The sequence below is a fragment of the Zootoca vivipara genome, chromosome Z1, assembly GCF_965207765.1.
Source record: "Zootoca vivipara chromosome Z1, rZooViv2.hap1.1, whole genome shotgun sequence".
Taxonomy (NCBI): Eukaryota; Metazoa; Chordata; class Lepidosauria; order Squamata; family Lacertidae; genus Zootoca; species Zootoca vivipara.
The window spans coordinates 50,909,982-50,932,536 of NC_142583.1; the positions used below are offsets into that span (position 1 = coordinate 50,909,982).

The 22,555-nt window shown below is 41.7% G+C and overlaps 1 protein-coding gene across 1 annotated transcript in view; it reads right to left on the reverse strand.

The window, feature by feature from the left end:
* Positions 1–22,555, reverse strand: part of ENPEP (glutamyl aminopeptidase) — a 62,605-nt gene that overhangs the window by 32,467 nt on the left and 7,583 nt on the right. The window contains exons 2-7 of the mRNA XM_088660444.1: positions 15,618–15,759; positions 12,648–12,779; positions 6,941–7,061; positions 2,667–2,821; positions 1,425–1,538; positions 138–272 (exon numbers count right to left, since the gene is read on the reverse strand). Of these exons, the coding sequence (XP_088516570.1) occupies positions 138–272; positions 1,425–1,538; positions 2,667–2,821; positions 6,941–7,061; positions 12,648–12,779; positions 15,618–15,759 (799 nt within the window). The remainder of the gene's footprint in view (positions 1–137; positions 273–1,424; positions 1,539–2,666; positions 2,822–6,940; positions 7,062–12,647; positions 12,780–15,617; positions 15,760–22,555) is intronic.

Below are 22,555 nucleotides of genomic sequence, written 5' to 3' on the forward strand. Positions count from 1 at the left end.
TAAAATGCTATAAAAACCAACTTCTTCCAAGCTTCATCTCCTGACCTCTCCTAAAGAGCCACATATCAACTCAAACACTATTGACTTTGTGCCTGCCTTTTGACATTGTATCAAAGAGAAGACAAGTTCTTCCTTACTTTGCTGTAGGATATGCCATCAAACACAGAGGTTATTTCATCAGGAGAAGACACATTCACTACAATAGCATGGGAGGAGATCAAAGAGTCCTCCTTCAGAACAGGGAACAGATCCTCAATCAAAATTTGGTCCATCTGTAAAGAAAAAGGAAGGAAAAATGGAGCAAAATACACTGAATAAGATTACAAGAAATGATTATGCCTCTCTGTTTATTATTTCTACTCGTCTGTCATCATGTTGTGATGACAACCTCAAGGGGTGAAAGAGGCACACAGATTGAGCCAAGATTTGGAAAGTGGCTCTTGTAGGAATCTACCTCAGAGCCTGAATGGACCATCTTGGGAAGAAAAGGACAGGAAGGGGAGGTGCCTCCATAACCCCCCCAGAGCTCTCCTCCCTCCCTCCCTCCCTCCCTTTCTTTCTCCCTGGCACTGAGGGAAGCTTTTTCTGACTGGAGTGGGGGGAAATAGGGAGGGATATGAAGAGATATGTTGTTTTCCTTCTGCTGGAAAACTAGATTGGAGAGAGGATGGTCTGCAGGCTGGGGGAGGGTTTGTGACCCTTTGTGAAGAAGAAAGAACTCATAGTGGTCTTGGGGGAGGAAAAATGAAAAAGACATGGTCATAGTGGGTGGTTTGGTAGCACTCCATGGCTTTAAAAAAACATGCTTTATTCTACACCAGGGACGTCCAACTCCCAATAGACTGCAATCTACTCACATTATAAAAAACCTGGCAGAGATCTACCAGAGTTGTTGAGCATTTTTTTAAGGAATACAAGGTTGTTGAGCTTTTTTTTGGAAAAGCAAAGTTGTTGATCTTCTTTTGGAAAGGCAATGTTGTTGAGCTTTTAGGAAGCCAGGGATGCGGAGGTTTTTTTTGGAAGCCATAATTTTTGAGCTTTTTTGGGAAAGCTGAAGTTGTTGAGAATTTTTTGGGCGGAGGGGATCACTGAGGGGCCAGAAATCTACCAGGATCTTCCAGGAACATCCCACAATCTACCTGTTGGACATGCCTGTTCTACACTATACCTGTGGCTTGTTTTGAGTTTTTGATAAAATATTTTCCCCCATGTTATCAGTCCAAAAAACTACATAAATCAGTAATAATAATGCCTCTGCTCCACATCATAATATAAACATGTAATGTAATGTAACACATTAGTAACGTAACGTAACGTAGCGTAGCGTAGCGTAGCGTAACGTAACGTAACGTAACGTAACACATTAGTAATGTAATGTAATGTAATGCAATACGGTAACATAATGTTAGCATGTTAATATTTACCATTTGCCAATCTCCTTCTGTAGCATTTACCCCCAGAAATTCAAAGAAGCTGGCAAATCCTTCATTCAGCCACAAGTCTTCCCACCACTCCATGGTCACAATGTTCCCAAACCACTACAATGGGAAGCAGGGGGGAAATAGCAGCATTATTTATACAGGTTATAGCTCTATGGTAACTTAGCAAATATTTACATAATACAGCTATTGTGCAGATCTTTCTGTGTCAAAATTAATAGATGAAAGGGTTCCTTATATGGAGATATGCTGTCCACTTCACTGATGACTTTTAGGCGCCAACTTAAAACAGATATGTTAATGGAGGCATTGGGGTATTGGATATTTTTGAGACCGTTGCTGAACTGTTCTGTTGTGCTCTTTTTACTGGGTTTTAATCTAACTATGTCTATATTTTATCTTCTCTGTTTATATTTTGTTTGTTAGGACCCTGACGTCCTGTGGGATGAAGGGTGGTTGAGAAAAATAACTAATAAATAAATGACTAAATAAATGTTATTTTCACCAATGCATGCATTTTATGTACACTTTCCCCTAAATACATTTTTTGTACACATTAGTTCAAGAACTGTATCCAAAATTTGGAGAAGTGTGAATTTCACAGAATAGCTGTGTGACACTTCGCTTATTGGTTCTAGAAGTGTGAATTAGGCAATTGCTCATTAAAATGCAATCAAAATTGAATTCTGGCCCAACGTCCTTGCACAAAGCTCTGTCTACTATCTGCAGCCCCAGGACATGCCACCTGAGGTACCCAGATTCACTCTGCCTAATAGTAGGGCTGGCTCTGGGGTGAACTAAATCATCTGACAAGTGAGATGTTGCTCAAACCACAGTGGTATTGATTCCCAAAGGTTTCTCATGTTGTTTCCTTTCTCTTCCACTTTCCCATGGGAGAAGATTGCTCCTGCAATTTATCATTATTTGCAGCAGCGAAAAGGGGTGTGGGAAGCCATGGTCTCACTACAGCTTTGTGTTGTAGTAGCCCCCGACAGTAAATCTCCAGCAAATGAAGTGCTGTTGATACAGGATGAAAATGAGACAAAACCATTATCTGAAATATGTTTCAGTACTTCGAAGCTTTAAAACGAATCCACTTATTTTGCAGCTGAAAGGGAAGCAGAAAAATCTGACAGAATAAAATAGATGGGATAAATGAATCATTATTTCCTTGACTTAAATATTATCATTTGATGCCTTTGTGAGAAGATGCTTTGCAAGCTGTACCTGGTGAACAAGTTCATGGGCAACCACAGCCGCTACTCTTTGCTTGTTTGAAGCAGCAGACTCATTTGGATCATAAAGGAGATTAGTTTCTCTGTAAGTGATCAACCCCCAGTTCTCCATGGCCCCAGTGCCAAAATCTGGAATGGCAATTTTGTCTAGATAGAAAAAGAGAGATGTTTACCCTGAGTGTTCAAGCTCATTCATCTTATTCAAGTCACAGAACTGCTGCATCTAACAGAAATACTTCAGCTTGTTGCTTGTGCCCCCCTGCACCATTGAAATGCATAAGGTCCTGGAGTTCAACCCTCTGAGAGATGCTGCAAGTCAGTATAGGCAATGGTGAACCCTTGGTCTGACTCAGCAGAACATTCAACATGTGTCTGGACTGCTGAAATGCCAGGATGATGCTGGTGAACCAGGTTCTTCTGCTCCATGTTTCACATTCCCCCTTATGACAGCATGGGTGCAACTATGCTTAACATTTTGGAGAGCTTATGAAATTTAATAGGTGAGAGCATGTGGAGCTGGGTATGTGGACCTTGAGTCATGGTGTTTGCAGGGCAGCCCCTGGCTGTATGCACTTACATGTTCACCTTCCCACTGAAATGTTTCCAATGGGAAGAGCCAGGGAAGGAGAGACAATGAGATAAGGAGGCACTAACATCAGGAGGAAAGACGGCAAGAAGGTTAGGTGTCCTCCATTGACACCTATTGCCTAGGTACAGTATGTGTACAAATTGTTGCAATCATAGAACTGAAGAATTGGAAGGGATATTGGAGAACATTTAGTCCACCACCACCTTGATCAACACAGGATTCACACTGTAGGAGGCAGCTGTAGCATCCCTGGCAGATGGCTGTCCAACCTCTGCTGAAATATATTCAATGAAAGATGTACTCCTGAGGCGCCACCCAAAATTGAAGCTTGCCTGGTCAGTACAGAGTCCTGGATGAAAGTAAATATCTCAGTTGGCTTCCTCTAACTCCTTCAAACCTGTACCTATTTTCCTCAGTCAAACAAAGGGTGATGAAGAAGAGAAAGGAGCTATGCCAGGTACATGTCCTAACAGGAATGTAAGAAGACACCAGCTGGATGAAACCAATGACCCATCTAGTCCAACATTATGTACCATAAGTGGCCAACCAGATGCGTCTGGGAAGGCCATAGGCAGTAGAGGTGTGTAGTACCTCTCTCCCACAGAAAATAGGCTCCAGACACATATGGTTTCTGATATCAGAGGTAGTACACAGCCATCATGACTAGTAGCCATTGATAGTCTTATCCTCTGTGAATTTGTAAACACCATTTCAAGCCATTCAAGTTTGTGACCATCACTAGAGTCTGTGGTAGTAATATGTGCTGTGTGAAGTACTTCCTTTCATCTGCCCTGAATCTCCAACCATTTACAAGGTATATATTGGGTGAGCTTGGATCTGGGTACTATAAGAGAGGGGGAATATTCTCTCTCTCCACTTTCTCCATACCTTGCAAAGCAACTGAACCATGATTGCCATTTTAATGCCCATTCACCCAGTTTGGAGACACCCCTTTGGACCTCTTCCCAATGCCTCAATAGGGCACTTGGCAGGCTCTTCCCCTGCCAGAGGGGATGCTTTCTGCTGCCTGATTGGTAATGCCAAACTAATCTTTACAATGTCTTCCTGCAATTAGGTTGTAAAGGGATTTCGTAAATGGGACTAAGAAATATTTATTGGCAAATTAAGTAAACTAAATCCCCATGTAATGAAGAACATCTGCTTCTACTCCCCACAACATGGAGGGTCATGTCTTCACGGCTGGCAATCAATACCAGCTTAAATGAGAATTATGGACGCTAGGTTCCTCTGAGAGGCTGAACAGCCCCGCTACTTAGCCTCGCATAGAATTCAAATTGATTCTGAGATGGGCAATGCTAAAGCATGACCCACTGGTTCAAAAGCCAGAAACCACTGCTTTCTGTTTAATTTTGGTCAAAATGGGTTTCATTTGGGGACTGTGCAGGGCAGCATGTTTATAATTGCAGTTCAACCTTTCTGAACCGTACTTCACCTCTGAGTAGTTTACCACCTACCATTGTTCAGGTGGAATTGTATACACTGAGAAATAAACACACACACACACACACACACACACTTCAATCACTTCTGTATTTCAGGTGAGTATTAACAGATAGATCACAGCTCCTTTACTTGTGAACAGGAACATAGTAAGTTGCCTTATAATGGTTGGGACATGTGAGCATAAGAAGAGTCTAATGGATCAGGCCAATGGCCCACCTAGTCTAGCATCCTGTTCTCACAGTGCGCACCCAGATGCCTCAAAAGCAGGACCCGAGCATAAGAGCACTCTTCCCTTCTGTGGTTTCCTGCAGTTGGTGTTCAGAAGCATCACTGCCTCTAACCATGGAGGCAGAGCGCAGCCATTGTGCCCAGAAGCCTTTACTGAGTCAGATTCATCTAGCTCAGTAACTGTGTACATTGACTGGCAACAGCTCTCCAGGGTTTTCGGGGACGGTACATTGTCACTCCTACTTGGAGATGCTAGGAACTGATTCCGGGACCTTTTCCATGCAAAGCAGACACTCTATCCTAGAGCTCCTCCCTTAGGGCAGTGGCCTCCTGAAATAGCTGAAGCAGGGGGAAATTCCAGAGGGACCCATTGAAAATGCACATGTGATTTTGGCCTGTGTGTTGCTGTTGTATGCGCCGGTCTAGGCAATGTAGGTTTTGCAGTCATGTGTGTGCAATATCACGAATACCGTGATAGAGGGTCAGAGGGGATTTGAAGACTCTTGTGTGAAAACTGGGGCTATGCAGTCAAATCCCAGATTCTGACTTGAATTGGGCTCATTTGGGTCAACATAGGATTTGGCTAGGGTGGGTTGAGGCAACCCTGGATCCCCTTAGGTAGAATCAGATTAACCTGGAGTGATCTAGGGCTGCCTGGTGGCAAGGATTGGCAGGGGAGGAGATTCATGCAGGCAGTCTGGGCATGTCCCTTGCCCTCTCCTGACAGCATCTTTAATTAGGGGTTTTAACACTATTTATACACTGTGAAAGAACCCACCCCCAAATCACTTTGGGTCCTGGATCTGGGTGGTTCGGGGTCTCTCCAAAATGCTGTATCAGACCCCAAATTGGATTGAGCAGGGCTGTGCACGGGTCTAGTTAAAATGCCCTCAGTGAAGCAGCCATTGTCCTTCTCAGGACTGAACAGAACACATGCTCCAGGGATCTCTTAGGCAGGCTATTTGCAAGGTTTGGAGCCACAGTAGGTCTGTATTTTGCCTTTGGGCAAAACTTTGGAAATATGACATTTCTCAAAGTTCATGTGGGGAACGGCGCTACTCAGGCCAAAACCATCCTAAATAGGCACATCTGCTGCTCCCAACCAACCTTTCCATGTAGGGAAGCCACACAAATATAATCAAAATAGAAGAAATGCATCAACAGGAAAAGGACAACGGAGGGTACAGATTTGAATGAAATTTGCCTATTCTGATTAATATGTATAGAAGTAAATATAATAGAAATACAGCATAACTCAACCTGCTGCCTGGGTGCTGTTGGTGGGGCAACTTAAGACACTGGCACTCACTTCCTATGGTTTTTAAATTTTTAAACTAGACTTGGACTGGATGGCTTTTCAAATTGACACATTGCCAGTGTCAATTTGTGTTGTTTAGCCACTGATCATTGGTTTGTTATAAACCGCAGCCCCATATTTGTACATAACGCTAAGCCAAGGCTAATTGAAAGTAATATTCAACTGCAATCTTGACAATTTGGTTGGGTTTGTGGAAAGGCATTGACATAGTGCTAAACTATGGTTTAGCCTGATGTGTGTACAGTGGTACCTTGAGTTACAAACGCCTCAGGTTACAAACACCTCAGGTTACAAACTCCGTTAACCTGGAAGAGTTACCTCGAGTTGAGAACTTTGCCTCAGGATGAGAATGGAAATCATGTGCCAGCGGCGCAGCAGCACCAAGAGACCCCCATTAGCGAAAGCACGCCTCTAGTTAAGAACAGTTTCCGGTTAAGAATGGACCTCCGGAATGAATTAAGTTCGTAACTAGAGGTACCACTGTACATGCCCTTTATAAGGCAGCTTCATCTGCCCGTCAAAGCATGCTAATATACCGTTAAGGCGCAAGCACAGCAGCTAAACACCACAACTTCAAACATCATACTTCCTGTCAATTTTCAGGTGATTCAGTGACTGGCAACAAAATCCTGAAAGCAAATGAACATCAATGTTAATAATTTGTTACCGAGTTTAGGAAGAGAATAGTTCATGTTGAAGTATCCTTCAAAGAAATCAAATATCTCTTTAGTTATATTTGCTGCGTATTCTGCTGTGTGTATCTGCTGGGGCTGGGCATAAACACGGAGCTGTAAAACAGAGCAAAGTTATTATCAGAGGAGTTTCTTGCTGGACATAATTACCGTATATTCCGGCGTATAACACGGACCGGGCATATAAGACGACCCCCAACTTTTCCAGTTAAAATATAGAGTTTGGGATATACTCGCCGTATAAGAAATACGACCCGGCGTACAAGACAACCCCCGACTTTTGAGAAGATTTTCCTGGGTTAAAAAGTAGTCTTATAGGCAGGAATATACAGTATTGTTTAGCACCAGGATACATTTGGTTAATTCACAGAGCTAAAAGGATTAACTTGTCTTGCCCTGAAAGGCAGAAGCACCTTCTCATACATTTTACCCTATAGCACTTTGGCTTCATTGACTAGTTCTACACTTGTTCCATCAAACATTTAACTCCCTCCCCAACATATCTTAGGGGTGATTTATCCCAGATAAGATGTTCCCCAGCGCCTGTTAACTTTCCCCACCAATCCGTTGAAAAGTGCATTTCATGTGATCAGGCTGATGAAAGAGATGAATGATTTTGGCAGTGGAGTAGTAGATAGACATAAGGGGACCAACGTGAGAGGATGGAAGACCAGAGAGGAGAAACTCGCAGTAGTCTAGGTGAGAGATGAGCAGGGCATGCTGCAACGCTTTAGCCAATGGGACAGAAAGGCATGGCTATATTTTGCAATGTTCTAAGTAAAGAAGCAAAGTGAATTGGAACAAAGGAGAAAGGGGAGTCAAAGAGTAAGTCCAGGTCACATGTCTGTCCAACAAAGGGAAGGGTAATAATGTCAATGGAGAGAAGAGCTTTGGAGGAAAGAGGGCAAATTTGGTCTCTAGTCCTGAGGCAGGGCTTCCTTTCCAAGTATCTCACACTGGGGGCTTAAGGTGATCATGTTTCTTGGTTTACAGAAGACAGACCTCCATCTGTCAGAGGACAGTCCTGCATCTGAAATTATCCTCTGCTTGAGGATTATCCAGCCCAAAGTCTGGTTTAAAGAGAAGGAACCATACAAAGAGAGAACAGAAACCATACAAAGAGCCCATCCCTGGCCAGCAGACTGAGCTAGCTCCTAAGTTACCTGGTGTAATTGCTACTGTGGTGAGATGTATGTATTTCTATTTAAATTATAGTAATTTCTTTTAAAATTTGCATCTAGACATATACACTATCATATACAAATTGTATGCAAATATATGATGCAAATCCTCCCTTTTGGCAAAGCATAACTGGTCGCTCTAGGAGGGGTGTATCATGATGCTATGTTTCCTCTGTTCCAGCTGCTGTGGCTCACAGATGTACTCAGCTCCTTTTGAAGCATGGGCCATTGAGGATCAGACTTTCCCTTCACAAATGGGTGTCTCTGGGGATTCTTTCAATAGCCAATGCTCTCATTGTGGTACGTTTAGTATGAACAGCATCCAGGTGGTATTAAGTGGCCTTCTGAGTCCAAAGCCATTTAAACTCGGCAAGAGACTTTTCATTGCTGTAGATGACAGCGTGAAACCTATTCTGCCATAAAATCCCTCACCAAAATATCAAGCTTCCGAAAGTCAATGTTTAAGAAGGTGCTGTGGTCCCAGGATAGTAAAAATTAAAAGAAATATAATTCAAATACATTTTGCTGTACATTAACAGGGTGCTTTTAAATATACAGTGGTACCTCTACTTACGAATAACTCTACTTATGAATGTTTCTACTTACGAATGGAGCTCCATCCGCCATCTTGGATGCGGTTTAGATAGGATTTTTTCTACTTACGAATTTTTAGATAGGATTTTTTCTACTTACGAATTTTTTCTCTCAATGCATTCCTATGGGATTTGACTTACAATTTTTTTCTACTTACAAATGTGTGTTTGGAACGCATAAAATTCGTAAGTAGAGGTACCACTGTAGTGTTGTGGGTTTGTAGGAGGCAACTACTCCCTTAAATTCCTGGGTGCCAGACATTAGATTTGAAATTCAGGCTAAACCAGAAAATAGCCTGGGGAGAAGAGCCATCAGGGTGTAATGACCGGACAATGGCCAGTCATTGACCCTCTGCCTGAGCTATGGGTAAATAGCAGAGTTGGGAAGGAGGGAGTGTTACAGGAAGCATGACGTGAGAATAGGAAAGAAAGGTGTTCTTTTAAAAAATGAGGCTTGAAATAGCGGGAGATCAGAGGGGTGAGCAGGCAGATGGGGAGGAGTTATAATAATTTCTATATTAATTGTTATAAATATAAAAATATATACCCCCCTCTCATAGGCACATGCTTAACTTTTTGCAGTAGCACATTTGTGATTAGTGCTGAAAACCAGTGTGGTGTAGCAGTTGGAGTAGGACCTGGGAGAACAGGGTTCAAACCCCCACTCGGGCATGAGTAAGTAAGTAAAACCTTTATTGGCATCAAACAAACTCACAGACAAAATAATAACAGATTAAAACTGTCACTGTGGCAAACGCTGTGTTAAGAGAGAGAAGGGAATAATCCGCTATCCGCTTTCATGACAATGGGGCTTCTAATAATTCAGACGACTGCAGAGTACAACGACAAGAAAATAGTAAATTAAGATATTGAGCCATCATCTTGGTGAGGACCTGGTCCTTCCCCAGCAAAAGAAATTGTAAGATTTCCCGCTCTGGTCTCCTTCTGGGGATGCCGAGCCGGTCCAGGAATTGTTGACGAAGGTCAACGTAAAGATTACAATGAAAAACCATATGTAGAAGGCTTTTCACCTGAGGGTCATGACACGGACAGAACCTCTCGTCCTTCGCCCTGCCACTCGGGCATGAATAAGAGGGGGGAGAACTATGTATTAGGGTTGCCATATGTCCAGGGAAACCTGGACATGTCCTCTTTTAGGGCAGATTTTTAAATTTTTAAATTTTAAAGGAAATGTCTGGGTTTTGGAGGTTTGGGATACAAATGCAATAAATAATTGCCTTAACACCCACAGTGGTGCAAGGAACCATTTGCAAGAAACAGGCACAGATTACATATATATCCTGGTATTGGTGAACTAATTTAGTTCCAGAACTAAAACAAAGAACCCCAACGCAAAAATGTAATGTGAAATAGCTGGATTACAATTCATCAAAAAGTTCAATGCCATCACTTGTGGGTTAAACAGAAACAAAGATATTTATGCCACCCAACTGATGCCAGGGTATCCGCTAAAAGGTTAAAGGTGTGGCATGTTAACCTGCCCTGGCCCAAGAAATTTTAGCACTTGAGGCAAACCACAAAATGGGAAGAAGGAGTGAGTGAAGATCTCCATCAAGAACAAGGGGGGAATGAAAAGCTACATTGGGAATGAGGGGGTGAGTGAAGTTTTACATTGTGAACAAGGTGGGGGGGAAAATAAAATCAACCTTACCCAATGGTTGATGTGGGAATCAAAGACCATTATAGGGGGAAAGGGGTCTGCTCTGAATCACATCAGGTGCCAAGGAGGTGGCAGATCTAACCTCCAAGTACTGCAGCAACAGCCATTGCTGCTAGCACAGCAGCAGCGTGGGTGATACATTCCTTGTAGGCTGCCCCTGCTGCCCCTGTGGATCCTGCCACCCAAGGCAGTAGCCTCACCTTGTCTCATGGGTGGGTCGGCTCTGTAGTTGACACACTTAAGCTCCAATTATCACTGACTTTAATTTTTACATCTCACAGCCATTCAACTCCTACCTCGCATTCTTCTATTTTACATTCCTGCCAACTACTATTTCACTTCATACCTCCGATGAAGCAGGCTTGAGTCCATGAAAGCTTAGGCCATAATAAATGTGTTAGTCTTTAAGGCGACTATTAGAACATTATGCTAAAAGGCTAATTATTGGCTGAAGTTTCCGTCCAAGTTTTTCTCCGCCTATGTTTTCCATAAGCCCCAAAGACATTCTAATTTCACAGAGACTTTTTTCCAAAACTGTGTTTGGGCCAGATAATACTAATACTAAAAACATGAAGAATGAAGCATCTGACAGCTGCTATTAATCCCATGAATTGCCACCCCCCCCCCACTAATGACTGGGTGACCCTTTGCCTCTATTTTTAAATGAGCAATTAATACACAAACACCATGAGGAGGGGAATTAAGGCTATTTGATCACTATGCTCACTTCCTTGGATGAATGGCAGCTTGACTTCCACTATCTTTTTCAAAAATGTAGCATAAAAAACATTATAGAATGAAATGGTTTGAGAGCTATGAAATATTTATGTACTAAGTCTTCAGGGAGAGGTCCCTAGGGATGTGGAGGAAACTGCAGATCAGTGAAATGATGCAGTAAATAAAATGCCCTTATTTTCAGATAAGGAACCGGAGGCATACAAGTTTAGTAATTTGGTAGGGAAGCTTAGCTGGGAAGGAGCCAGCTATATTCCTGGCAGGAGAGCTAAACTAGTCAAATGAAACATTACAATTAACAAGAGTCTTGCCACAGGTTCATAGATTCTATGATACCATCTGAAGCAGTCATGGCATCCCCCCCAAAGAATTCTGGGAGTTGTGGTTTGTTAAGGGTATGGAGGATTAACAGGAGGCCCCTATTCCCTTCTCAGAACTACAATTTCCAAAGGTCTCTGTGAGGTGGGATTGAGAGCTAAACCTCTCTGAGAAAGCCATACCTGGAGATGCCAGGGATTGAACCTGGAACCTTCTGTATGGAAAACTGATGCTGTAACACTGAGCTATATCTTCCCCCTAAATTACCATCACCGTGGGACATCTGGCTTGGCTATTATCAGAGACAGAACATTGGACTATTGGAGATAGACCTTTGGTCTGGTCTAGTCAAGCATTTCTTTTGCTTTTCTGCATTTAATAATCCCCCCATGGGGGACTGACAATATGCAGACTGGCCAAGATTCAGCTAAATTTAGATCTGACCAAAATGTTTCTCAGATTTTCTCTTTCATGCCTAAACGTGAAGCTGCTGCATCCCGCTCATACCACCCATGATCTCTGCACACAGAGCCACACAAAGACCACCCGAGGTCTGACAAAGGGATGCCTGAAAAACCACAGCGAGCCGTGTGATCCTTCTCCCTTTTGCATGGATTCACTCTCCCTATGGAGGAGAATGTCTGAAAAGAGATCTTGGCTGCCATCCTATGAACACTTATCTGACAATATGTCCCGATTTCACATAGTAGAACTTACTCCCGAGTAGACATGTGCTACACTACTAAGACACATCAAATTCCGTGGCTCAGTTGATAACAACTAAGTTAAATCCCATTGATTTAGGCTGCATAAATGGCATACATTTGATGAATTCTGGGAACTGTCATTTATCCCCCACAGGGCTGTAATTCCCAGCACCCTTAACAAACTACAGTTCCCAGGATTCTTTGGATGAAAAATGTCCTTTAAAAGTATGGTATGTACACAGCATTAATTAAATTAATCCAGTTACATCCCATTGTTTCAATAAACTATAGCTAAAATAAGGCCAGCATGTTCAACCTAGACCAAAGGATTATGATTTTTATTTTTATTTTAAAAAAAGAGGCCTTCACAACATAAATTACTGGAGGGGGGTTTGTTTTCAGTGCACAAAGCAAAAAATCACCAAGAAACATTACGTAAATTTGATAAGAATTAGCATAGGACTTACAGGAATTCCTCGGTTTGATATTTTTTCTATAAACTTAAACTGGTGTACAGCCCAAGCCACTAAGTAAGTGCTCATTGGAACAGATTTTTGGAATGTCGTTACAGTCCAGCCGTTGCCCAGTGGACGTTTTTGCTGCGGGGAAAGTGAGGAAAAAATAATCACAATGATGCATTGTTTACAAGTAAAAAACTTTCCCAAGACAATTGTCTTTATGTACAGAATGGGAGCAGGAACGTTGTTGTTGCTGCTGCTGTTGTTGTTACTTTGGTTACACATATAATGTCCCCTTTTCAGTGTTAATGCATTATTACTATTATAATAAATATATAATACCACCTCTTTCTAAAGGCACACTTTCCTAATAGCAAAGAAGGCATAGTCACCGGTATGTCACTAGAAGGTAAATAATGTACTGCCCTCATGAAGTTACTTCTGAAGAAAACACAAGATGTCATAACAGTTATCAGCCCTGTTCACACTAGCGATGGGCAAATCTGTCAGTTTCAGTTCTCTCAGCTTCTCATTTCTCCAGTCTTAAATTCAGTTATCTGCATATCCAGAATAATTCTTTTTTAAAAATTACAAATAAGGACCTCATAAAAATTAATCAGCAGGTTAGTCGAAATTTCTCCCAATATACATATATTTGTATGCAGTTTTACCTAAAAATTTCTGCAAAGCAAATTTCCCTAATAGCACACAACATTTTTGTATGTTTCACTAATATGCATTTTTAACAACATTTCACCCCACTGTGTGCATTTTGGAACACATCATTTGGCTGAAGAATTGCATTGCAACATTCAGAGATGTGTGAATTTTGAAGGCTGGCTGTGCTCAGTCTGCATATTGTTTTGGAATGTGCGAATTTGGTAGGTTCACCTTGAAATGTGAACTGAATTGAATTTTTCTTCCCCACCCCTAATTCACACGTTACTCATGTGTCAGGCACTCCCAGTTTATAGCCAGGGGAGGCTATGCTTTTCACCCCCTGATTCTGCATCGCTGTGCTACCTCAACCTCTAATGACAACACACTGAGTAAGGTACATAGGGAACTCTTCATAAGAGAACCATGCTCAACATGCGGTCATTGGCAAGCAATAATAATAATAATAATAATAATAATAATAATAATAATAATAATAATTTATTATTTATACCCCGCCCATCTGGCTGGGTTTCCCCAGCCACTCTGGGCGGCTTCCAACAGAAATATTAAAATACACTAATTTCTTAAAGATTAAAAGCTTCCCTAAACAGGGCTGCCTTCAGATGTCCTCTAAAAGTCTGGTACCGGGTAGTAGGTTTTCTTTTTGACATCTGGTGGGAGGGCGTTCCACAGGGCGGGTGCCACTACCGAGAAGGCCCTCTGCCTGGCTCCCTGTAACTTGGCTTCTCACAGCGAGGGAACCGCCAGAAGGCCCTCGGCACTGGGCCTCAGTGTCCGGGCAGAGCGATGGAGGTGGAGACCCTCCTTCAGGTATACTGGACCGAGGCCGTTTAGGGCTTTAAAGGTCAGCACCAACAATTTGAGGGTTCACTGAAATTACTAGAAACTTATTGTGCAGTTTTACTTCAAACTTTCACATCTCTTCAACAGAAGCCACAACTTCAGTGTAGACAACTGCTGTTGAGGACTGGGTTTCACAGTTCAAATGTACTTATATTTTTAAAATTTTGGGTAGATTTGAGAGAAAACATTGCAATGAGTAACATTATTTCGAGACAATCACTGTCTCCCTTAAAACACAAAAAACGTAGTGTGGAGGAAATGTGGTAAGGTTATCTATAGTAGGGTTGCCATATTTCAAGAGGTGAAAATCTGGACACAAAAAGTTGTTGAGCTTTTTCAGGGCAATTTCACATTTGCTTAAAAATGTAAAATCCCCCCAGATTTGCATTTAGAACCCCACCAAAGAGGACATGTCCAGGAATTCCTGGATGTATGGCAACCCTAATCTATAGGCTAACTTTGGATATGTCAGATCAGTTATGTTTATTACTGTGTAGAAGAAAATACTGCAATAGCTACTGATTTTTCAACCACAAATTGAAACAGTGGGAGCTGTATGGCAATCATAAGTTGATGGGCAGAATCCAGTCCATAATTATGTCATAGCTGCCAAGTTTTCACTTTTCTCGCGAGGAAGCCTATTCAGCATAAGGGAAAATCCCTGTAAAAAAGGGATAACTTGGCAGCTATGAATTATGTGCTCTAAAATCCCAAGGAAATAAATGGGATGGATTCTGGGCATTTTCACTGTGGCATCTCAAAGCCCCATATCATAAAGAGGATATTTTACCTTAACAGAAATATTAAAAAGATATTGATATGGTATGATTTTTGCATATTTCATCTTTGACTTCTGTTAACAGTACTACAAAGTTTCTAGAACTTTGTACTAAAGCTGATGTTTAGGTGAACTAACTTGGGAAATGTCTTTAGCCAGAAGTTTGCTGGGCTGGAATTTGCATTTTAATTGTGCACTTAATTTGGAAATTTAGAAACTATTCATTCAAAGTTATGTGTTGGCTTTGACTTTCAACTAGGCTATTCACTGGACATTCTTTTGGCCAAGATCCATAAAATCATTTTCCGCTTCAAATCCCAGAGGCAGAGAACTTATGCCATTGACTTCCATAGAAAATTTGGAATTTAAGCCAAAGGAACTAAATATAACCATTTGTGAACCTATGGCCTTTGCCTAGGAAAGGATTTTGACAAACATCCACATCTAAGATTTAACAAAAAAGGGAATATATTTCATAATGCCAAATGTTTTGCTCTTAATGCCCACTAACTTTTGATATGAATTCCTCTAACAGACTACAACCCACCTACTCCAAAGTCATTTTTAGAGAATACTAATGGCCTGCACCAACAGGCCATGTGATTTGGTAATCAATGCCACCAGGTTTCATGTATCATATGTGCATATAGACATAGATGATAGAATGCATACGGTACCTCCACTGGCATGTTGGACAGAGCTTCATATGTGTCTTCATGGAAAATGGATATATTATAAGTTGCCTTTATGTTAGGTTCATCAAAGCAAGGAAATGATTTCCGTGCATCTGTTGGCTCATGATCAGTGGCTGCTATACTCCTTTGGAAAGAAACGACAGTTACATCAAACCATTATTTGCAAATAGATAATTAGACCAAGTATGAAAGCAATAAAATGAATTTTTCATATGAAAGAAATGGGATAATCTTTCTCCTATGGCTCACATCAGAACCTGTGGGATCACCTTACCCAATATATGTCTGCTCGACCACTTCAATCTGCAGAACTGCTATGGGTGCCACATAATACTGGTTCTGCATTTGTAATAAATCAATTTTTTTTAGTCTGGCAGCACCTACACTGTGGAACTCCCTGCCTGTTGACATGAGGCAGGCACCTTCACTGTACTCATTTTGGTGTCTGCTAAAAGCATTTTTGCTTAGACGAGCCTATTCAGATGTGTAGAATGTGAATGTATGCTTTAGTCTGTTTTTAGTTTACTTGTTTTTATTTGTTTTTTATTTTATTTTAATTTATTTCTTAAAAAATCGTCTGTTTTTAGTTTACTGCTGGTTTTTATGTTTTGAACAATTTACAAAATTGTTTTACTGATAATTTTATTGCTTTATTCTTTTTGTAAACCATTTTGAGTTGCGTGTATTTTTTAAAACAATACAGCAGTGTATAAATTTAATGAAATAAAAACAAATAAAAAATAGTCTTAAGACAAAGTAACACTTGAAAGTGTAATTATCCTGCATAACCTGTGAACCCACAAGCCAAATACAGTATAGCTAATAAGCCCCTTATGGTGTTTGACAAATGCCTTGATTATTTATTCCCAGTCAGCCAGGAAAACAGGTATTGCCTGCATTCGATTAGGTTGTGAAGGCCTAGAGAAGAAGAAGAAGAAGAAGAAGAAGAAGAAGAAGAAGAAGAAGAAGAAGAAGAAGAAGAAGAAGAAGAAGGTGAGGAGGAGTCATCATCTGGATTTGATATCCCGCTTTATCACTACCCTAAGGATTCTCAAAGCGGCTAACATTCTCCTTTCCCTTTCTCCCCCACAACAAACACTCTGTGAGGTAAGTGGGGCTGAGAGACTTCAAAGAAGTGTGACTAGCCCAAAGTGTGACTAGCCCAAGGTCACCCAGCAGCTGCATGTGGAGGAGCGGTTCCCCCATATTATGAGTCTATCGCTCTTAACCACTACACCACATACGTAGATAAAACTATGATGACATGATCCATAGGTTTGCTGTGACTAGGAATGGATGAAACTGACATACAGCATTTCAGCATTTCTCAGTTTCTCAGATCTTCAATCTTAAACTCAGCTCACCCCATTTCCACATCAGTTTGCAATTCTCCACAACACATGAAAATCCCTAAGCATCTAACTGCACATTTATCTGCATATACACATTTTTGTGTGCAATTTTGCCAAATACACAGATTTTTGCAAGTTCCCCCAAAGGATTACATTTTTCTTTATTATTTTTACCAATATATTTTTATGCACACTTTCTCCTAACATACTTACTTTGTACACATTGTTTTGGTGGAGAACTGCATTGCAAAATTCAAAGAAGTACATTTTTTTTAAGGATAGGGGAAGATTTGGTTTGACTTCTGCGGTTTTGGGAAGCATGGGTTAGTTAGGCTCTCATTCAAATGCAAATTGAATAATAATAATAAAATCTCTTCCCAGCCAACCCAGCCAACCAAATGGGCCAACCGAATTAATGTTTTGAGATGGTGAATTTGGACCCATGCAAAATTCTGTGTGTGCTGAAACATTTATGTGATTGCACCCACCTGGTTTGCTACTTACCACACATCTACCACCTCACAGCTCCCTCCACATTCAAAACTTTATGCTCACATTTATTAATTTCTGGCATTTTAAACCTGCCCATCACCATATGGTCCCAGGGCAGGAATGGTTAAAACAACAAGAAATAACAGTAAAACTCAAATCACATGAATATAAATTTAAGTCCTCATTGTTATAAACATCACTTAAAATCATTGTTGCATGACTTAAACATCACTTAAAATCAGAATTAAACCTAACACTATACTGCTACAGGTAAACACACAATTTCATATCTGGTAAATATGGGCTGGGCAAACTGTTGGTGTCTCATGGATGAAGAACCTAAGAGGAGCCAATTGGATCAGGCCAATGGCCCATCTAGTCCAGCATCTTGGTCTTACAGTGACTGACCAGATGCCTCTGAGAATCCTGCAAGCACAAGAGCACTCTGCCCAACTGCAATTCCCTGCAACTGATATCCAGAGGCACAATGCACACATTTTCAGCAAACATTCATCATATGAATGTCCCAATGTCAACTACCAAATGAACCCCCACTGTATTGGTCCATATTGAGTCTCATCACCAGAAAGGCTGCTGTCCCCCCACCCCTCCTCTTCTGTGCACACGCACCTGTATAGGTCTCTTGGTAAGGAGCTTGTCAAATGCTAGCTGTAAGAAGCACATTCATAACAGGGACATTGATCACTCTGAGATAACCTTGCACATCTGCCTTTCCTTGTTCATGGACAAGAGTATAATGGCAATCTTGGTGGTCTGGAATACTGATAGGATGCAGCAAAATAAATGGCTGTGGAACACCATTGCTATAAATTGATATGGTGATATTTGCCTTAACAGCTGGTACTAGAACATTTTACCTGCCTGGGATATAAATGACTGAGGAAAATAGGGTCATTAAAATTGTTGCCAAGGTTTACATAAAATATCTGCTCCCTAAATGGAATCAAGCTCTTCTTATCAACATAGCGTTCAATGATGGAGCATGATTGATGGGAGAACACAACTAAGTTGTCTCTTCAATTAATTCAGAATGCTGGTAGCTTTCCAACCACACGTCTGTAAATACGTTTGAGTTACATAAAAGTAGTCGTATCCCCCCCTTTAAAAAAAGATATAAAGCAAAAACAAGAAGTAATTAAGAGTGAAGGAACATAGCTTGTAACATTCCTGAAGATCTATAAGTTATCTCGACAGTCAATTTGTCAATGTCCTAGTGTCCTTGGCATTTTCCTATGACTCCCTAAATGCTTAACTTAATCATAAAGAACTTATAATGGCACATTCAAACCTGGGAAAAAATGTACATCTAGGATTTTGACAATGTATTAGTGAGATACCAAGCAAATGAGATTTTTTTTTAAATGTGGGCATAAAAAAGGGCTGTACAGACTTCAAGGTCAGACCTCTCTCTGCACCTACAGAAAGGGAAATATGCAATATCCTATATGCCTTGAAAATCTTCTCAGAAATACTACACAGTCGTACCTTAGTTTTTGAACAGCTTACGGTAGTTCCCAAATGTTTTGGCTCCCAAACGTCACAAACCTGGAAGTGATTGTTCCATTCTGTGAAAAAATTTGGAATCCGAATGTGCTACAGGGCTTCCGCAGCTTCTAATTGGCTGCAGGAGCTTTCTGCAACCAATCAGAAGCTGCGATTTGGTTTTCAAACGTTTTGGAAGTTGAATGGACTTCCGGAACGGAATCCATTCGATTACCAAAGTACGACTGTACTTACAAGAAGGCAGACTAAAAAGCAAATATATTGTTGCATGTCACCCTAATCTCCAGCGGTTCAAGGCGCTTACCCAGGGTTCCCTTTCCTTGGAATGAAGGACAGCAGAGACAGTGGCATCTTTCATATGTGGTTTATTTACACACACATGGGCGTAGGCAGGGGGGCAGTTGCCCCCCCTAGAAGCAAAAGGCTGAGGGGCGCAGTGTGGCGGCCCCAGGCTTACGCTCCCTGTGCGCCTCTGGAGCTTCATGCGGGGAGCGAGAGCCTGGGGCCGCCTCATCGGAACAGCTGGGAGGCGCAGAGGTGGCAGCCACAGGCTCGCACTCCCCGCGCACCTCCAGAGCTTCTTGCGGGGAGCGGGAGCCTGGGGCCGCTTCCTCTGAACAGCTGAAAGGCGCAGGCCATGTAGCCCTGCCCACATTCCCACTGTGGCCCCTCCCCTCCCGTGCCTTGGCCCCGCCCCTTGCCCCCCTAATTTTGATCCTGGGTACGCCCCTGTACACACACATATACAATGTGAGTCAATGAGGGAGGGGCTCGCAACAGTAACAGCTCAGAAGGTCCAACAGTCACATCCTCAGATTCAAACAGAAATCAAGCATGTCTCTCCCTCTTAGGCTTCTGCCTACTACAGCCTGCTTCTAGCTTCTAGCTCACACACTCTAGCTCTGGCTTCTGTCTTTCTAACTACCAGCCAGTTGAGGGGGGGGGCATCCATTTGTCCTCTGGCACAGAACCACTTCCTTTGTCACCTTAACGACCCCAAAGTGGGGGCTATTATGTCACCAAGAAGATGGCCTAGCTATTCCAACAACTGAATCCTTGCTGGATCAAGGAATTAGTAGGGGCTCAGGCATACAGCATAACTACTCCCCCTCACAACAATATTTTCAGAAAGATGGCTTATGTCAATTAACTGTTGAACTAGTGAAACATTGTTCACATGAGAAATTGCATTTATTTAAGATTATTTAAATTTACTGCAACTAGTTTAGGTATTGCTTACATCATGTTCTATTTATATAGATGTTTACAATTCAACAGCATAAATACACTAAATTCTTAATCACAGAAGCAGCAGCACACATCTTCACTCATGCCATAATGGTGTTTCAGTTGTTTATTGCTCCTTTCTCTTCATTGTGGGTTTACAGAATGCTCCAATATTATGTCAGCAGCTAGCTAAAGGGCGATATTTTATAAGCGACTGCTTTTGAAGCAGGACTCAAAACACTCCAAGTGTCCCTTTTTTCCAGGGACATCCTTGATTTAGAGTAGCTGTCCTGGTTTCTGATTTGATCCCAGAATATCCCACTTTTCCTTAAGATGTCCCTATTTTCATTTGAGAAATGTTGGAGGGTATGGAGTTATCTAACTGCCATCTGAAGGCAATCCTGTATAGGGAAGGGTTTTTGTTAATGTTTAATGTGGTATTATGTTTTATTATGTCTTTATATAGGTTGAAAGCTGCCCAGAGTGCTGGGGCAACCCAATAAGATGTGTGGGATATAAATAATAAAATTGTCATTATGGAATGGTACGTCCCTATTTTCATCGGAGAAATGTTGGAGGGTATGGGACTGGTGGCGCTGCAACAAGGAGGCGCCCCACCGTGGTAGCATGAGCAGCCATCACGCAGCTGCATGCGGAGGATCCCGGCACTGTCTGAATGTACTGAAGACAAAGCAAATGGCTCTCATTCATTTCAGTGAATGCAGAAAAACTGCCCATTAGATGATGCCCAATGAGAACAGTAAAAAGATCTCTAGGTTGTACAGTATTTGTTAAGGGCTTCATACATAATAATAATTGACGCTGTGTTCTCTTTGTATTGAGAAAATGGCAATAGAAGATGAAATATTCACTTTCAAAATGAGTTATGTTGTGTTACAATAAAACTCTGCCTTTTCTTCAAGGCTTGTCCTGCCCCCATCATTTGCATCCTAGTGTCTAGGCCTTACAAATGAGAACCAGAAGCAAGAAACGTGTAAAGACACTGAATATTTACGTGCATCTGTGACTGCTTCCAGCTGTTGTTCCCAAAATAAAACATGACCGAAGCTGTGATGAATTGCCTTTTTTAAAAAAATTGGCCAAACACATACTTTCAGAGAAATTGTCAGCCTAGTATAGAAGGCAATCCAATTTTGGCTTTAAACACACACTTAAAGCACAGTTAAACCATGTTACTTCCCCCAAATCATCCTGGGAGCTTTAGTTTGTTAAGGGTGCTGGGAACTGTAGCTCTCTGTAGTACAGTTCCCAGTATTCTTTGCGGAAAGCCATGCACGTTAAATATATGGGATGAACACAGCTGAAGTACAAATTAGAAGAAGAAAAAAATTAGCTCAACTGATATTGAAAATACATTCCTCAAGTCATTTCAATGGGAAAACTGATATCAATGAATGGCTAGCTTGTTTTTCACCTCCATCATTTGTATCCATAGCTGCCACCTCCTCAGCAGATTTCTTTTGAAATAAGGATGTGTCTTCTGCTGCTGTTGCCTGCTATTAAAAGGTAAAGGGACCCCTGACCATTAGGTCCAGTCGTGACCGACTCTGGGGTTGCGCGCTCATCTCGCATTATTGGCCGAGGGAGCCGGCGTACAGCTTCCAGGTCATGTGGCCAGCATGACAAAGCCGCTTCTGGCAAACCAGAGCAGCACAGGGAAACGCCGTTTACCTTCCCGCTGTAGCGGTTCCTATTTATCTACTTGCACTTTGACGTGCTTTCGAACTGCTAGGTTGGCAGGAGCTGGGACCGAGCAACGGGAGCTCACCCCGTCACAGGGATTTGAACCTCCGACCTTCTGATCAGCAAGCCCTAGGCTCAGTGGTTTAACCACAGCGCCACCTGGGTCCCTGTTGCCTGCTATTATATCCTGCTAATTCTCGTATCAAGTTGGGACCTAGTTACCCGTCAGTAAGAGGGTTGATTAGGGAAATTTGCCAAGGAGTATTAATTCAATGTCCATTGATATAGGTAGCCCCCCACCCACCCACCCACCTAGTTTTCCTGAATGGCATCTACATTCAGCATTCTGCAGACAGATTGACTGAAGACACAGATGGGGAGTGTTTCAAGATGTGCTTGCTGTGAGTCAGTCATCTGTTACATAAAATAAACGCTGCTTTCAAAAAACCAACAACCCTGTTTGCTGAATCTTCTCTTCCCTTTGTCTATCCACCTCTGTTTCAGGGTATGCCAATTCGCATTCTGATTGCCATTTCTTACTTTAAAGTTCACCATCCTTTTAAAGCACCCTTATACCACTTTAACAGTCATGGATTTCCCCAAATAATCCTGGGAACTGGA